This window comes from Mastigoproctus giganteus, chromosome 14 (genome assembly GCF_048544385.1).
Source record: "Mastigoproctus giganteus isolate SK-2022 chromosome 14, ASM4854438v1, whole genome shotgun sequence".
Lineage (NCBI taxonomy): Eukaryota > Metazoa > Arthropoda > Arachnida > Uropygi > Thelyphonidae > Mastigoproctus > Mastigoproctus giganteus.
Window position 1 is genome coordinate 15,885,830 of NC_143588.1, and position 16,493 is coordinate 15,902,322.

Consider the following 16,493-nt stretch of genomic DNA (forward strand, 5'->3'; position numbering starts at 1 on the left):
TGTGACAATAAAGCAAGTGTATGAGTTTATGTAGCATCAGCCAAAAAAAAAAAAAAAAAAAAAAAATTTATTTAACCTATCAACTTCCACAACGACAGATGGAAGTTTATTCCAGCAATTAACCACCCGCTGGCTAAAGGCAAATTTCCGCACATCTATTCTACATCTGTCCTTCCTCAATTTCAATTTATACCCCCTTAGGTTCATAATCTGAACAAGTAGAAGAATCCCATCAGAATTCAGCGTGCTCAACCCATTCGTCCTTATACACCTCAATCAGATCACTTTGCAGGTGCCTAGTCTCCAGACACTGCAATTTGCAGAACTTAAGCCTTTCTTAGCAAGACGACCCCTTCATTCCCCTCACCAATCTTGTTGCCCTTCTCTGTACATGCTCAAGCAAATCTACATCCTTCCTAAAATGAGGCCTCCAGACCTGCATGCAGTACTCAAGGCATGGCCTGACCATTGCCTTATACAGAGGGACAATCACCTCCTTTTCCCTGCTAGAAAAATTCTTGTATATCATTGACAACACTCCATGACCTGCCCTGGCAGCCTGTCTGCATTGTTCAGAAAACTTCATATCTGACTGCACAATTACTCCCAGGTCTTTTTCATTTTCTACCACCTTGAGCTGGATATCATCATTCTTCTCTTCTTTTCTTGGTGATTCCCTTCTACTTCTCTCTCTCTCTGTCTGTCTCTCAGGGTAATTCAGATTTTTTTTTTTTTTTTTTGACTGGTGCAGCATAAGCCTCAGGCTTCCTTGCACCATATGGCTAATAATAATAATAATTGTAGTACCACACAGTTGGTACGTTTCTCTGGGGTTACTTCTACCCATATGCAGTACTTCGCATTTTTCAATGTTAAACTTCACTTACCACTTCTCAGCCCATCTGCCCAAATTTTCTAGATCCTGTTGCAGTATCACACTGCCATTACTGTCATTAACAATCCTGCCAACCTTTGTATCATCGTCAAACTTCAATACTAAGCCTGATATACCTTCATCAATATCATTGATAAATATACAAAAAACAACAGTCGTCCCAAAACCGAACCCTGTGGGACTCCACTAATAACATTAGTCCATGAAGAGCAGCACCCAATGATTACCACCCTCTGTCTTCTCCCACTCAACCATCCTTTTATCCATTGTAGCAACTTACCCTTAATACCATTCTGCTCCAATTTGTACAGTACTTTTCCATGCGCAACAGTGTCAAAAGCTTTCCTGAAATCCAAGTATATGATATCAAAATTATTTTTTGCATCCAGTTCCTTTGTAACCACATCATAATAACCAATCAAATTTGTCAGACAAGACTTTCCCTTAACAAACCCATGCTGTGTCTAAATTATTGCTGCAGTCTTTTCTAGATGATCCTGCAATGCATCTTTAACCAGCAACTCCATTATTTTACCCAGAACAGAAGTTAAACTAACTGGTCTGTAATTACTTGTGTCACCTTTCGATCGCCCTTTGTGAATTGGGGATACATTTGCACATCTCCAGGCCGTGGGAACCTCCTCTGAGTCCAAGGATGCTCTCATAATTATGGCTAACGGTTTGCTTAGTTGCTTTGCCGCCTCCTTTAATATAACTGGATAGATCCCATCCACCCCTGGTGCTTTTCTTATGTTTAACTTCAACAATTTCTCCTCCACTTTGCTTTCAGTTATTACAAAATCATTAAGCACCCACCCTGTTACAACTTGATAACCTTGTGGCATTTTGAAACCTTAATAAATCCTCATGTGTGAATGCAGATGCAAAATACTCAGTCAGTTTGTTTGCTAACTGAGCAGGATCATCAACAGTCAAACCATTGATATCAAGGACCAATCAATGGTTTGACTGTTGATGATCTTGCTCAGATAGCAAACAAACTGAAAGGTGTTTTAACAAAAAACATCTTTCGTGTGTACAGGGTGCACATGTGCCTTTTTTGCTTGGGGTATAACAATGTGTGACCTTTCTACTAATAAAAAAAAAAAAAAAAAACAGGCCTTCATAGCCGAGTGGTCAGGAGCGGGAGTGCAGTAGCACACACTCTTTGAGTAGACCGGGGTTCATGCCCCTGACTGCTGAATACGGTTGATCTGCCAACCCACACTGGATCAGCGTGGTAGTTTATGGTCCATTTCTCTCAGCATGAATTGTTGAGGAGGCTTCCGTCCTGCAGTGGGTTGATAATGGCTGCACTTTACTAATGGACTGCATTAATTATTACATGACAGTTTTATTTATTTTTTAATGAAAAATTTGAAAATTTAAGAAGTTAATTTTTTTACAGAAAGTACTTTATAAATTCTATTCAAAATTTCAAAAAAATGTTATAACATAAAATGTACACATGAAATTATCAGTCACTTCTGTTTCATAGTTCATAAATTCACAAAGGTGCTAAATTACAAATTTGTACAGCCACATATATTTCTGCATATATATTAAGTATATAAATACTAAAAAATATGTACACATATATGTTTTTTTAGAAAATTTACTAAAAGTCAGTCCTGTATTCTTAGTATAAGTTTACAGGCCTAGAAGATGTGAGAATAGTAAAAAGGATGAAATCATAAAAGACAATAAAAAATGTATAATTTAAGAAAACAATAACTAAAATAAATAAGTTAGACACAAATATCAAAATCCAAATAATATATCTGAATATCACTTATATTCAAAAAGATTTTTATATATATATATATATATATATATATATATATTTTTTTTTTTATGAAATCCCAAACACAAGAGGTATTAGAACCTATAGTACTTAGTACTGTGCATAGGTTGAAGGTTGAGAAGATGAAAGAAATTATTTGTTGACATTAGACTTGAACTTCTGTAGATTGTAATTTTCAGGAAATACATATGAAGGAAGGTTGTTCCAGAAAATAGAAGTTGAATGAATAAATGAGGAATAAGAAAAGTTGTTCTGTGAGTTTGAAGTTGGACGATACAAGGAGGTTGACTGCTTGCAGCATGTGTTCAGGCTGAATTTATGACTTTATGAACTATAAAATGGAAGTGACTGATAATTTCATGTGTACATTTTATGTTATAACATTTTTTGAAATTTTGAATAGAATTTATAAAGTATGTTCAGTAAAAAATTAACTTTTTAAATTTTCTCTCTTTCTCTGGGGGAGAGAGAGAGAGAGAGAAAGCAGGAATTATACAAGCCAATTTAGAAGAACATTGCCCATGGAAGTATCTATAGAAAAGGCATGCAGCAGAAACAGAATGTCTATGAAACACAGAGTGGGGAGACTCTGTTAGAGAAGAGTCATTAATTAACTTAACTCCCCTCTTATGAATGGAATCTAGAAGCCTGAGAGAGAAAGGTTTTGGGAGTGCCACCAAAGATGTGGGAACAATATTCCATGGTAGGATGGGTTTGTAATTTTTACCAAGTGAACAGCTGTTTGGAAGAAAAGTAATGTTGAGAGAAAAAGAGAAAACCCAGTTTTTTAGATGCAGTTTTTTAGATGAACATTACAAATATTGCATTACAATATTTGTAATGTGCTTTTAATTATGCTTATGCCAAGAGAGAGATTGGAAGTCAGGGTAATCCCCAATAGAGATATATGATATTACCTAGAAATTGGAGTGTCATCGAAGATAAACATAGGAGCAGAAGAATCCCTTTTGCGAGATATAAGACAGAATGGAGTTTTACAAAGATTAAAATCAACTAAGTTATCTTTGCCCTACTGGAGAATTACCTGGATATCAGCATTTAAGAAATTGGCAGTTGATATTCGAGAAGTATAAGCTCTTTGTGCAGGGCAAGGTTTCTCAAACTGGAAGGTCAAATGCAATGTGCTATCATAAATAAAACTATGCATAGGATTTCTGGTCAATGGAAGAAGGTTATTAATATAGAAGAGGAAAAGAGTGGGAGAAAGAACTAAACTTTGTGGAACACCAGCATTAGTGGAGAAGTTAGAAGACAGAGAGCTATCTACTTTCACTAGGTGAGCAGTCAAAGAGAAAACTGGATACCCAATTACAAAAAACAGTTGGCAAACCATAATATGGGAGCTTAGAGGGGAACAGGTATTTTGTGTGTTATCACAGAATACCTGTTCTCAGTCTAAAACACTGATGGATCCAATATCTTTCTATTACAGATTTAGATGTCCGGTTGGCCTGCCTCACTAAAATCCACTCATGCACACCTTCTCGATAGTAAGCCCTGTTATATCACTTGGCTGGCAACGAATGTGTACAGTGGTTCTCTTCAAGACTCCTGGTCAGCGTGAAGAGGAAAAGACCAAACCCTCCAGCATGATGAAACAAATGGTCCTAAGTCCCCATTATTACAAAATCATCTAGCTTACTGACAGAGTTGAATACACCTCTAGCATTTCCCTCACTGAATAACTCCTCATGTGTGAATGTAGATGCAAAATATTGATTTAGTTTGTTAGCTACCTGAGCAGGATCATGAACAGTTCAACCATTGATATCAAGTGGACCAATCTGATTCCATCCCCTTCCTTCTAGAGTTTACATAAGTAAAGAATTCTTTGCTGTTTTTCTTTGCATCCTTTGCCAAAGATTTTTTGTAATCTGCTTTCGCCTGCCTAACCTCCTTTGTAACTTGGTTACAGACCAGCTTATATCTATCAAGACTTCTGTATCACATGTTAATTTCTATGTATCCCATGCATTTTTCTTCTCTGTCACATGTCTAATTAGTTCATCTGACATCCATTTAGGCCTAAATCTTGAACAATATTTTCTTTGTTGGTGTGAAAAGCCTAGTAGCTTCCAAGATTAATTCTTTGAATGCTTCCCATTTTGAATTTGCTGTTGTTAACATCATCAGTTGGTCCAACGTATAGAATTTAAATACTATCTCAGACCACCGTAGTCACCGTTACGAAAGCAAAAACCCTTCCCTTTACCCTTGATGGTAGTTACCTCTTTGAGTAAATCCCACTTCAGCACACTGTGATCACTGCCACCTAGTGGTTCCTTTATCTGCAGATTCTTGATGCATGAAGAATCACTACTGATAATCAGATCAAGAGTATCACTCCCTCTAGTTGTCTCCCCAACATGCTGCTGCTGTAGAAAACAATCATCTAATAAATACACAAAAGCCTTGCTAGTGTGTGAGTGACCAACCCACAAATTCAAGTCAATATCTGGGAAATTAAAATCCCCCATAAGACACTCTAATTTACTAGCCCACTCTATTTTTCTGCACAATTGCTCATTATACTCATCAGATTCATTAGGCCTATAACGCACACCTACTCTCATTTTTCCTTTCTCAGTGCTTATGTCACACTAAACAGACTCAACATTGCATTGTCCACTCATATCAATTGGAGGCACTTCCTTAGATTTTATGTGTTTCTTAACTAACAGCATAACTCCTCCTCCCTTTCTGTCCTGTCTATCCTTTCTGTACACATTGTACTACCCAAATTCCAGTTCTGCACTGGTTTTGTCTGTGTGACACCATGTCACACAGACATAAGGATGTTAAGGACACTACTGATGCTATGCTGCTGCAACAGGATCTGGAAAGGTTGAGCAGATGGGCTGAGAGGTGGCAAATGAAGTTTAACATTGACAAATGTAAAGTACTACATATGGGAAACAGCAACCCCAGAGCAACGTATCAACTCTGTGGTACTACACTGACAGTGGTAGAGAAAGAAAAGGACCTGGGGGTAATTGTGCAGGCAGATATGAAGTTCTCTGAGCAGTGCAGATGGGCTGCAAGAGTAGCTCATGGTGTCTTATCAATGATATACAGGAATTTTTCTAGCAAATATAGGGAGGTGATTATTCCCTTGTATAAGGCAATGGTCAGGCCGCACCTTGAGTACTGTATACAGGTCTGGAGGCCTCATTTTAAGAAGGATGTAGAGCTGCTGGAACGAGTACAGAGAAGGGCAACAAGGTTAGTGAACAGAACGAAGGGTTGCTCTTATGAAGAAAGGCTTAAGTTTTGCAAATTACAGTGTCTGGAGACTAGGCACCGGCAAGGTGATCTGATAGAGGTATACAAAGCCTTGAATGGTTTGAGCATGCTCAATGCTGATGGGATACTGCCTCTTGCTCAGAATAATCACCTGAGAGGGCATAAATTCAAATTGAGGAAAGACAGATGTAGGATAGATGTGCGGAAATTTGCCTTTAGCCAGCAGGTAGTTGGTTGGTGGAACAGACTTCCATCCCTTGTTGTGGAAGTTGATAGCCTAAATAAATTTAAGGCTCAGCTGGACAGGTATTTCGGAAGAACGGAGGGGTGAAGTGGAAGGGGTTTTTTTTTTGTCTGATGCTGCATAAGCTTGCTTTCTTGCATCATATGCCTCTACTAATGCTAATATCTCTGATATCTCAACAATATCTGCCTTTGATGTCTTGAATAGCACTTCAAGCTCATCGAATTTATTTAAGCAATTTTTCTAACTGCCATAAGGATATTATACCCCTTTTCAAAACTGTATGACAGTTGCTGCAAATCTGAGATATGGTTCTTCTCGAATAATATCCCTTGTACATAGAATTTTATTTTTCACCCTTCTACTACCATGCACATCATCACCTTGTTTTCTCTTTTCACTCATCCAAACTATATAATAAAAAGCACTTTTATAAGTTACTGTTCCACTAAACTATGAAAATTGAGAACATGTAACCAGATCAGTAACATACTTAAGGCTGCCAAAATGATATTAAAAGTGAAACCAAAACCCCTTGATTTAGTTTAACATTCAGCTTTATAAGGCACATTAGCTTTTAATCTCATAAATAAATAAATTTTCTGTTCATATTTCAGATGATAGCAGACATCAGGAGGTGTACAATTACTACAATTACTGTAATCATTTACCAGAAAAACATGATAGTATGCCAAAGAAGCAAAACTGTACAAAACTACAAATACAGGCAACCCCCGTAAAAAACAGTTCTTCTACAACACGGTTTCGCTCTAACATGATTGATAAATTGTGGCAATTCTCGCACAACATGGTTTGAGAATTTCTGGAAATCTCGCATAACAAGGTATTTTTGAGCTTTAGTGCTGGGAAAATCCTGCTATTATGTTAGAGGTAAATTTCAATGTTTCCATTCATTTTTGTGAATCCCTGCTGTTGATCCACTAGTTGTTATTGCCTTCCTGATATTTTTCTAAAGCACATTTCTGGAGGTCACTACCATAAAACAAATTGCAGTTTCCAGTTTATTGGTCTTTTCTGTTAGTATAATCAACTATAAACGGGTAGCAAATTCGATCTCCTTGCATTTGCTATAGTACCGATAGCTGGAGTTCTGTGGGTTTTCACGTTATTACAGTGAAATGTGTTTCCCCTTCCATCAAATATTCAATCATATAAAAAACATAAATAAATTTTCAGAAACTCATTACTCCGTATTGTGTTTGTTGCAACTCGTGCGTGCTGTGTTCGCTGTTATTAATTGCTTATCATTTTCACTGTTTTAAATTTTACAACCAAAAAAAAAAAAAAAAAAAAAGAAAAAAAGTAGTAAACAGATATATCAATTAGATGTACACATTACAGTATGTATCAATTAAGCTATGTATGTAAGCGTATATTTATTTTTATTTTGCTAACTGGAAAATAGTCTTCCGATTTTCACATATCATTTAAAGCAGGGGGGGGTCCCCTGTATTTTGTTGGGAGATCCATGGGTTAGGTTCTGTGTTATTGAACTTGTGCTTGTTTGAAAACCATAAAAAATAATTGTGACTTCAAAGAGTGCAGTTCGTGACTTTTAAAGAGAGCAGAAGGTATACGAAATCTAGATGCTGCAGAAGAGATTGTACTTAGCAGCGACGAAGAGGAAGAAAATTAAATGAACCTACATTATCTCACATATAAGTATCACTGGTTGTAAGGTAAAATGTTTGTTCAGTTATTACTATTTAAGTTAATAATATTATAAAAATAAAGTTAAAATATTAAGTTATTACTACTATAATAATTAAATTTCTGATATTTATTAAAAATATGGCATATTTTTGTTAGCTTTTGGAACATAATCCACCTTTTTGTACTGGTTCTTAGTCCCATATAACATGGTTTCACATTACACGAGACTTTGTAGGAACCAAAGTACCGTATTATTCATATTTAATTTAAAAAAAAAAAAGGTTAACAAATTATTCATAAATCTCAGGGTACATACAGTGGCAGACAAAAAAAACTGCATCACCTTAAAAAAAGTAACATTTGTAATGAAACATATAAGATATTGTTTGATTACAGTCATTTTGTTCGTCGTAAGGCATAGGTATTACATCAGATAAAGCTTTATTGCATCAGACAGTAATTGTAAGGTTCTTTGTAATCAGCCGTTTCTATAACTACACCATTAGAAGGGTATATATGCTCATTAATATTCTGTTTTGCAGAGATGTGAGCATTGCTCCATATGTTCAGTTGACACTAAGAAAAAAAAAGTGTACCTTTTGCTCTTTCCCAGGAAGGGCCTTCTATGCATGCTATCCCTGATAAAATAGGCTGTGACCTGTCAACAGTATCCCGATTGCTGAAATTAAACCGTAAAACCAGTGATGTGAAGAGAAGACCTGGATCAGGCCATAAGAGAGTGACTATGCCTTCCCAAGATCAATATTTGAAACAGCTATGCCTTCGTAATCGCCATGCTAGTTCTCCCGATCTCAAACTGGACTTTGAGATGGCTTCTGGTGCACGAACTATCCAAAGATGTCTTTCGGAATGTGGTCTTTTTTGAACACCCAACAAATGAGGAAGAAGTGTTTACTTGGGCTAAAACACATGTTTCACGGACAAAAGAGCAATGGGACACTGTCATCTTTTCTGACCAATCGAAATTCAACCTGCGTGCATTGGATGGGAAGCAGTATGTCAAAATACGAAAATTGGAGGCATAACACTGTAAAATTCTCCGCCAGTCAGATGGCCTGGGGATGCATAACAAGCAAAGGGGTGGGGCAAATTAAGTTTATTAATGGAACGGTGAATGCAGAAACCTACACTGCTATCGTGGAGGAGCCTGAAACCTCTTATTAGGGATCACCACACAGACGTCCAAAACTGCATTTTTCAACAGGACTCAGCACCTTGCCACACAGCAAAATTGGTAAGTTTTATGCTATTTAGATTTAATGATAAGTTTGTCTTCTTTTCTCACAAGGCTTAAAACATACTTACACCAATGTCTTGCCTTGTTTTTCTCCCTTAAAGCGCAGTCATACCTCAGAAATGTTGGCAGTACAGTGTTGAATTGAACCCTATTGAAAATTGCTGGTACATAATGTCATCTAAAATTGCTCAGAAGAAGCCAACAAGTAAGATTCTGCTGCAGGAGAGCATTGTAAGGGTGCGGTACCACAAAATTGGGCAACTGTATATCCAGAAGTTGATTAACTCTATGACAGATCATTGTAGAGCTGTTATTGCAGTTCGAGGAGGAAGAACAAAATACTGAGGACTTATTTTGTTTTACAGTATATGATACTATTATGTTAACTTGTCATTTCAGTTTGTACACGTAAATGCAATAAAATGTACGTTTGGTTGTCATAACTGCCATTTGCATGATTTCTCATATTTCCATTAATTACACATTTTACCCTTTGGGAAGATATTTATGGCAATTAGGTATATTAGGTGGAGTCTTTTTATTGGATTTCATTCACAGAGATATATCCCATCTAGCAAATGCATTTCAAACATTTCTGCAACCCACAATGCAGCACAAAACACATTATTTGCAAAATTCACAAGTGATGCAGTTTTTTTTTGTCCTCCACTGTATCTTGGTAAGTTACATAAATTTATATAGGAATTTAATATTTGGTTAGTATACATTTGAACAATGTATAGCTTTCTACAAACGCATTGCATACATTAAGTGAGCATAGGTGTATCTTCTGTCTTCTCAATCCACAATACTACAGGTTCCAATAACCTTTCATGTTTGAGGTAATCATTAGCATTAGCATAGGCACATGATGCAAGAAAGCAAGCTCATATGGCATCAGCCAAAAAAAAAAAAAAAAAAAAAACCCATTTTTTTTTTTTTTTATGATGGGTGAAATAAATAAGCAATAACTTTACACATGAGTACAATTATATATCTGTAATGATTTATAAGTATCTAAGTCAACAAATAGAGCAGTTGTAATTTATTTGCATATATATTTTTTTTTAACTTAAACTAAGTGCATTTTGCAGTTAGCCTTGCAAAAGTTTGCAATGTTGGTTTCCATATATAAAAGTAATTCAAGGGATACATATTGATAATTTTTAATTTAGATGTGATATTATGCTTAAATGTGCCACTTACCCATTCCTGATTATAGGAATCATGAAGATCATTTATGGCTTTAGAATCCCATTCCTTACGCAAACCCATCAAACGACTGGGAAAAAATCCATTTTCTCCCATGATAACAAAATAAGTAAAAAAACCTGCTGCTCCTTGTATCATACCAATCTGACCATATGCAATGGAAATCAACCTTAAACAGAAAATACAGTATTAGTATTTTATTTATATTGAAATGCTTAAAGATATTGATTAACTTAGATTAACTTATGGATATTTCTAATGTTTTGCTAAGGTGAACAACGAAGACAGATATTTCTTATACCATAATTTTATAGCGTGAGACTTAACTTATGAATGTTAATATAACATTTTTTATATTCCATTTCCAGAATTTTCTATGTACAGGCATTCCGAGACTTACAGATGATTTGACTTTTGTAAACTTTTTCTTGAATCACAAACTAAAAATTTCACAACACATACATAAGTACATATCAGAACATCAGTGCATAAGTAAATGAATACATTGCCTGCTGAGATAAGAGAAAGTAGCAGCTGCAAGGCAGCCATAAATCCTACGATGTAATGAACATTTATCGCACTTCATTTGGTTTATGGAATATTCCATTTTTACCAGTTTTTGCAAAGAGCAGGGTTCACAAAGAGAAGAAGGACAGTGCAGGAGGAAGGAGCAGGGGAACTATTTAATTAGATCATTGTCTGGACCCCCAACACTGTCTTGGACCAATTGGAAGTGTTTGTGGAACACTGAGTTGCTGAGGGGGTTTTGGGGGGGGGGGGGATGATGTTTTTCTCATTCCTCATGTTTAACATTGTCACCAAAACGCTGTTGTCAATGTGTGCTGATACCTGCTTGGCGGCATAATTCACTGTTTTTCATAATTTTTCAGTGAATTTAACCTGGTTTCCTCCCTTAATAATGACAGAAAGCAGCCAAATGATGGCAAAGACAGGAGTAACACCTTGTAAGTGTAAATAAATTGACTTAGAAACGAAAATGAAGCTAATAAAGAAGTATGAAGGAGGTCAAAGCTAGTCTTATATTGCTCATGAATTTGGTCTTGCTGCTGCTTCAACGATGAATATGATTTTGAAGTATAGTGCACATATAAAAGAACACATGAATGGTTCAGCATGATTAAAATCCACCATAATAAAAAAAAGTAATGCTCTGGCTATCTGTGAGATGGAAAAGTTACTCACAATATGGCTGAAAAATCACTTCAGAAGTGTTCCCAAATAAGCTTAATGGCGATTCAATCAAAAGGCTGGAAGTCTTTACGAAGACATTAAGGGGAAATATGATAATCCTGATGCAAAATTCTGTTTTCCATAATGTAAAAGTGAGTGGTGAAGCTGCTAGTGCAGATTCAAAAGCAGCTGAAAATTTTTCAGATGAGTTAGAAAAAGTTGTCGACGAAGGTGGCTATACAGGACAACAAATATTTAATACTGATGAAACTGGATTATTCTGCAAGAATCTACTGGACCATACATATATATTTAAAGAGGAAAAGATAATGCCAGGTTACATGGCAGCAAAATATAGAGTAAGGCTTTTGCCGGGAGCTAATGCAGCAAGTAATTACAGGCTGAAACTACTGCTCATATATCACTCGGAAAATCCTCGCGCACTTAAGGGCATGAGTAAGGCTACCCTTCCACTTTATTTCCAGTCAAAGCCTAAGGATTCGGTAACCATTAGTATTTTCAAGTTGTTTATTCCTGAGTTCTAGAAATATTGCAAAGAAAAGGCATTCCTTTCAAGATTTTGCTTTTATTAGATAATTTTCCGGTTATCCTGTACAGAATAGCCTGGAAATGATTTCCATCCAATGTAAACGATTTCCATCCAAATGTAAAAATCATGTTTTTAACTCCAAATATGGCTTCACTAATCCAACTAATGGATCAGGCCATAATTTCAAAGCTTGAATTATGGTATACCTTTAAAACATTAATACAGAAGCCTTGAATGTGTATATAGCATTAAAAAAATACTCCATGAGGAGGATTCCAAGTTGGGTGAATAATGAAGTTGCCAGATTACTTGAGCAGAAAAAGATAGAATGGAAAAGTTACAAAGCAATAAAAAGTACTGAAGCCTATAATTTCTCAATTTGAATTGAAATGTGTCTAGTCTGAGCAAGAGGAAGAATGCCATCAGCATCGAGCTTGCTGAATCCATTCAAAGCCTCAATCAGATCACCTTACAGGTGCCTAGTATCCAGATGTTGCAATTTGCAGAACTGTTGTATCTATGTATGTATCTATATTGCAGATATCTATATGTTTTGATAAAAATCTATGATGTTCTCTTTATACCAGTTAGCATTGGTTATTTCAGGTTATTTAAAAGACCACTCTTCTGTCCCCTTCACCAATCTCATTTACAGAGTTTGATTTGACTAGGAAAAAACTGTTACAACATTTGAGCAATTAAATAACTAAGCAAAATTAAACTCTTAACTGTCACTCATTTGAGGGGGGAAGGGCCTGGGTAAGAATCCCATTAGAATTCAAAGAACTTTCCGACAACTTCAATCAGGGCTGCTGTTAGCTGATCACAGGCAGGAATAAGATTCTTCTTCTAGTGTTCTATTTTGTGCAAAATTCAAACTGGTCTGTGAACATATATTGCTACAGATATAATACACAATAAAAAAAAAAAAAATCATATCTAGTAACATGAAATGCCACACTTACCAAAGTAGCTGATGCACCAAGGAACCCATAAACAAGCAGTCAGTCTCCAACTGAAGTATTTACTATATTCTTTGATAAAAATCTATGTTGTTCTCTTTATATCAGTTAGCATGGGTCGTTTCAAGTCATTTAAAATAAGTGCTAAAGCAGTTAAGGCCATGAGATTATCAATACATTAAATCTAATACATTAAATGTAAAAATTATGTATATTATGGTCTGTTTGTTTCATAGGATGAAAAATCAGCTTCAGAATTACAAAAACTCTGCACCTCTTATCCAAGACCAATTAATTCATTTTAAAATTGCTCCAGCCATTAGGAATCAGCAGGCAATTTGTCTGTTGTATAATTAAAAGGTACACTGGCATTTAGAAAAATAGATGACCCGACTAAATCTAGCCATTTCACAATTTTGACTCTTTACCTCTACTATCAAAATGATTGGCCTTACATTGCCACATCTATGCTTCTGAGGTGACATGCATCAGAAAAATTTCTAAATGCTGGGTTAAATCTGGGGTGGTGCCCCCAAAACCTCTCTCAGGCTTCTTGATTCTATTCAGAAGAGGGCAGTTAGGTTAATTAATGATTCATCACTAACAGAGTCTCTCCACTCGCTTTCTCATAGACGCACTGTTTCTGCTGCATGCCTCTTCTACAGATACTTCCATGGGCACTGTTCTTCTGAATCTGCTTCTATAATTCCCGCTCTCTCTTTCAAAACAGTCTGAACACGTGCCGCCACCAGCCAACATCCATTTACTGTCCAACTTCAAATCCACAGAACCAACTTTTCATCTTCCTCATTTATTCATTCAACTGCCGTTTTCTGGAACAACCTTCCTTCATACGTATTTCCTGCAAATTATAATCTACAGAAGTTCAAGTCCAATGTCAACAAATATCTTCTTTCGTCTTCTCAACCTCCAACCTAAGCATGGTACCAAGTACTATAGGTTCTAATACCTCTCGTGTTTGGGGTTCACATAAAAAAAAAAAAAAAAAGATGAACTGAGTGTGCACACTTTCCTGTTTCTTATAAGGGGAAGTGCTTTAGGGCAAAACAGAAAGCTCCCAAGAAACATAACTGTCATCTATATACTGATGCCCATTCAACTTTTTCTCTCTTTAAAAAAAGAGAGAAATTTATAAAATTTTATTGTTCTGCTTTTCCCTCTGCTATCTCTTTGCACGGCTTCAGCACGTAGCCAGGTTTAATGACCCCTCTCCCTTCCTAACCTATCAGTCTGTTTTTGACTGTAAATCCTTTTTGTAGAAGTGTTACATCTAAATTTTTTTTTAAAGTTTCTGATCTGAAAAATTAGTATCTTATCTTAATGCAATAATAACCGGAACTTTGTTAAAAAGCTTGGTTACATTTTGAATTGTTAGTCTCTCTATTTAATAGATGTTTAACTGAAAAAAAGTAGTAGCACACTGCTATATCCTCCTCATAACTAAAATTGTTTCAAAGATCCATTCTGCCACTTATAACTTCACAAATTCTAACTCCTTTCTCTCACATTCACTTCACTGTAGGAAAAAAGGTGCATCTTCACTAATATACCAGAAATTACCTTTCTTATATTTGATGCCACAAACTGCAAGGGTAAACTTGACCTGGTTTGTGTTGATGTATCTTCTTCATTTGATACTGTTCACCCCATCAGTGCTACTTTACCTATTGAAAAAAAAATTGTGGTATACAAGGTAACCTGCTCTTTTTCATACAGGAATTTCTTCTCCACAGAATCTTTCTTTTATAGTCAAATGATTCATTTCTTATTAAAAAACAAGCAGTGTTTTTTAATAAGAAAGGAATTCCATAAGGCAGCACACTTTCTGCCATAATTTAGCATTAGTAGAGGCATATGATGCAAGAAAGCAAGCTTATGCAGCAACAGCAAAAAAAAAAAAAAAAAAACCACTCCCATTTCACCCCTCCATTCGTTCCAAATTCCTGTCCAGCTCAGCCTTAAATTTATTTAGGCCATCAACTTCCACAACAAAGGATGGAAATCTGTTCCACCAATGAACTACCCGCTGGTTAAAGGTAAAATTTTTTGCCTTTCTGCCTTAATTTCTCCAAGGATGATATTAAATTCTACTGAAGACCTTGCTACTAGCTTAGTTGTTTAGTAAAAAAAAATAGCCTACATGTGCATTTAGATTTGTTTGGTGCACGTGGAAAAAGTTGATGTTTTGAATAATTCAAAACATTAATGTCATGTTTTTAGCAATTTTCATCAATGAAATGGCAAAATCTTGTACAACAATTGGTGTGTAGGAATCACTGGAGAAAAGACTGTCCAGGAATTCATTTTCAAAGGTAAATTATGTATGTAATTTAAAGCATAAACTATTATCATGCATGTGCGTGTCACATATTTTAGCAAATATTATATTTTTTTAAGCCTTAAAAATTAAGTCTCAATGTGCAATAATAAATATATTTAGCAGATACAAAAGACTGATAACAGATACTGATAATATTTAATATTATAAATAAATTTAATAATAAATTAAATTAAGCTACGCTATTATATTGTGATAATATTAAGTATTTAAGTTTATAGTCAATAATTAACATAAACACAGATATATGAATTGACTCTATAGTGTGAACGAATCAAAAATACTTGTCATTCAAATTTAGTGAATATTATGAAAATTTTATTTTCATTTAAATATTTTAAAAAATAACAATTACAAGAAAGCATGTTTTTATTATACAGATTTCCTTTGGTAGAAATGAAATCCTTAAGAAATCAGTGACTGTTTAAAACCAAATATAGTTTCTTGCTGCACAAGAAACTATATTTGGCTTGCTAGCTGCTGGACTAAATGCAAAAAAAAAAGCTGATAAATGCAAGATTTGGATAGCAGTAATCTGAGAATATCATACCATCTGGGTATACCACCCAGATGCAAGGTAACCTACTCTTTTTCATACAGGAATTTCTTCTCCACAGAATCCTTCTTTTACAATCAAATGATTCATTTCCTATTAAAAAAACAAACTGTGTTTTTTTAATAAGAAACACAGATATTATTTTCCATAAGGTTTATTTTATTATTTTCCATAAGGTGGCACTCTTTCTGGCCTAATTTTTTGCCTTTCTGCCTTAATTTCTCCAAGGATGATACTAAATTCTGGGTATTCAAGGTAGCGCAGTATAGAAAAAATCTAGGGGCACTTGTACAGGCTGAGATGAAATTCCCTGAACAGTGCAAGTAAGCAAGCTGCTTGAACAGCCCATGGGGTTCTGTCAAAGATACAGAGGAAACAGGAGGAATGTTTGCCAGACAGAGGTTAGGCCACATCATGAATACTGAGAACAGAAACAAGATTAGCTGGGGACACAAAAGGATATTTTTATCAGGGGCTCACATCTGGTGAGTATGGGCTTGGCACACCCAGGGTCCTGAGCTGAA

At 35.5% G+C, this 16,493-nt stretch overlaps 1 protein-coding gene across 2 annotated transcripts in view; it reads right to left on the reverse strand.

Annotated features, from left to right (window-relative positions):
• Nucleotides 1-16,493, reverse strand: part of LOC150074993 (sodium/potassium-transporting ATPase subunit alpha-like) — a 632,142-nt gene that overhangs the window by 44,391 nt on the left and 571,258 nt on the right. For both annotated transcript variants that reach the window (XM_090388637.1, XM_090388636.1), the window contains exon 18: nt 10,346-10,520. In XM_090388637.1, the coding sequence (XP_090244763.1) occupies nt 10,346-10,520 (175 nt within the window). The remainder of the gene's footprint in view (nt 1-10,345; nt 10,521-16,493) is intronic.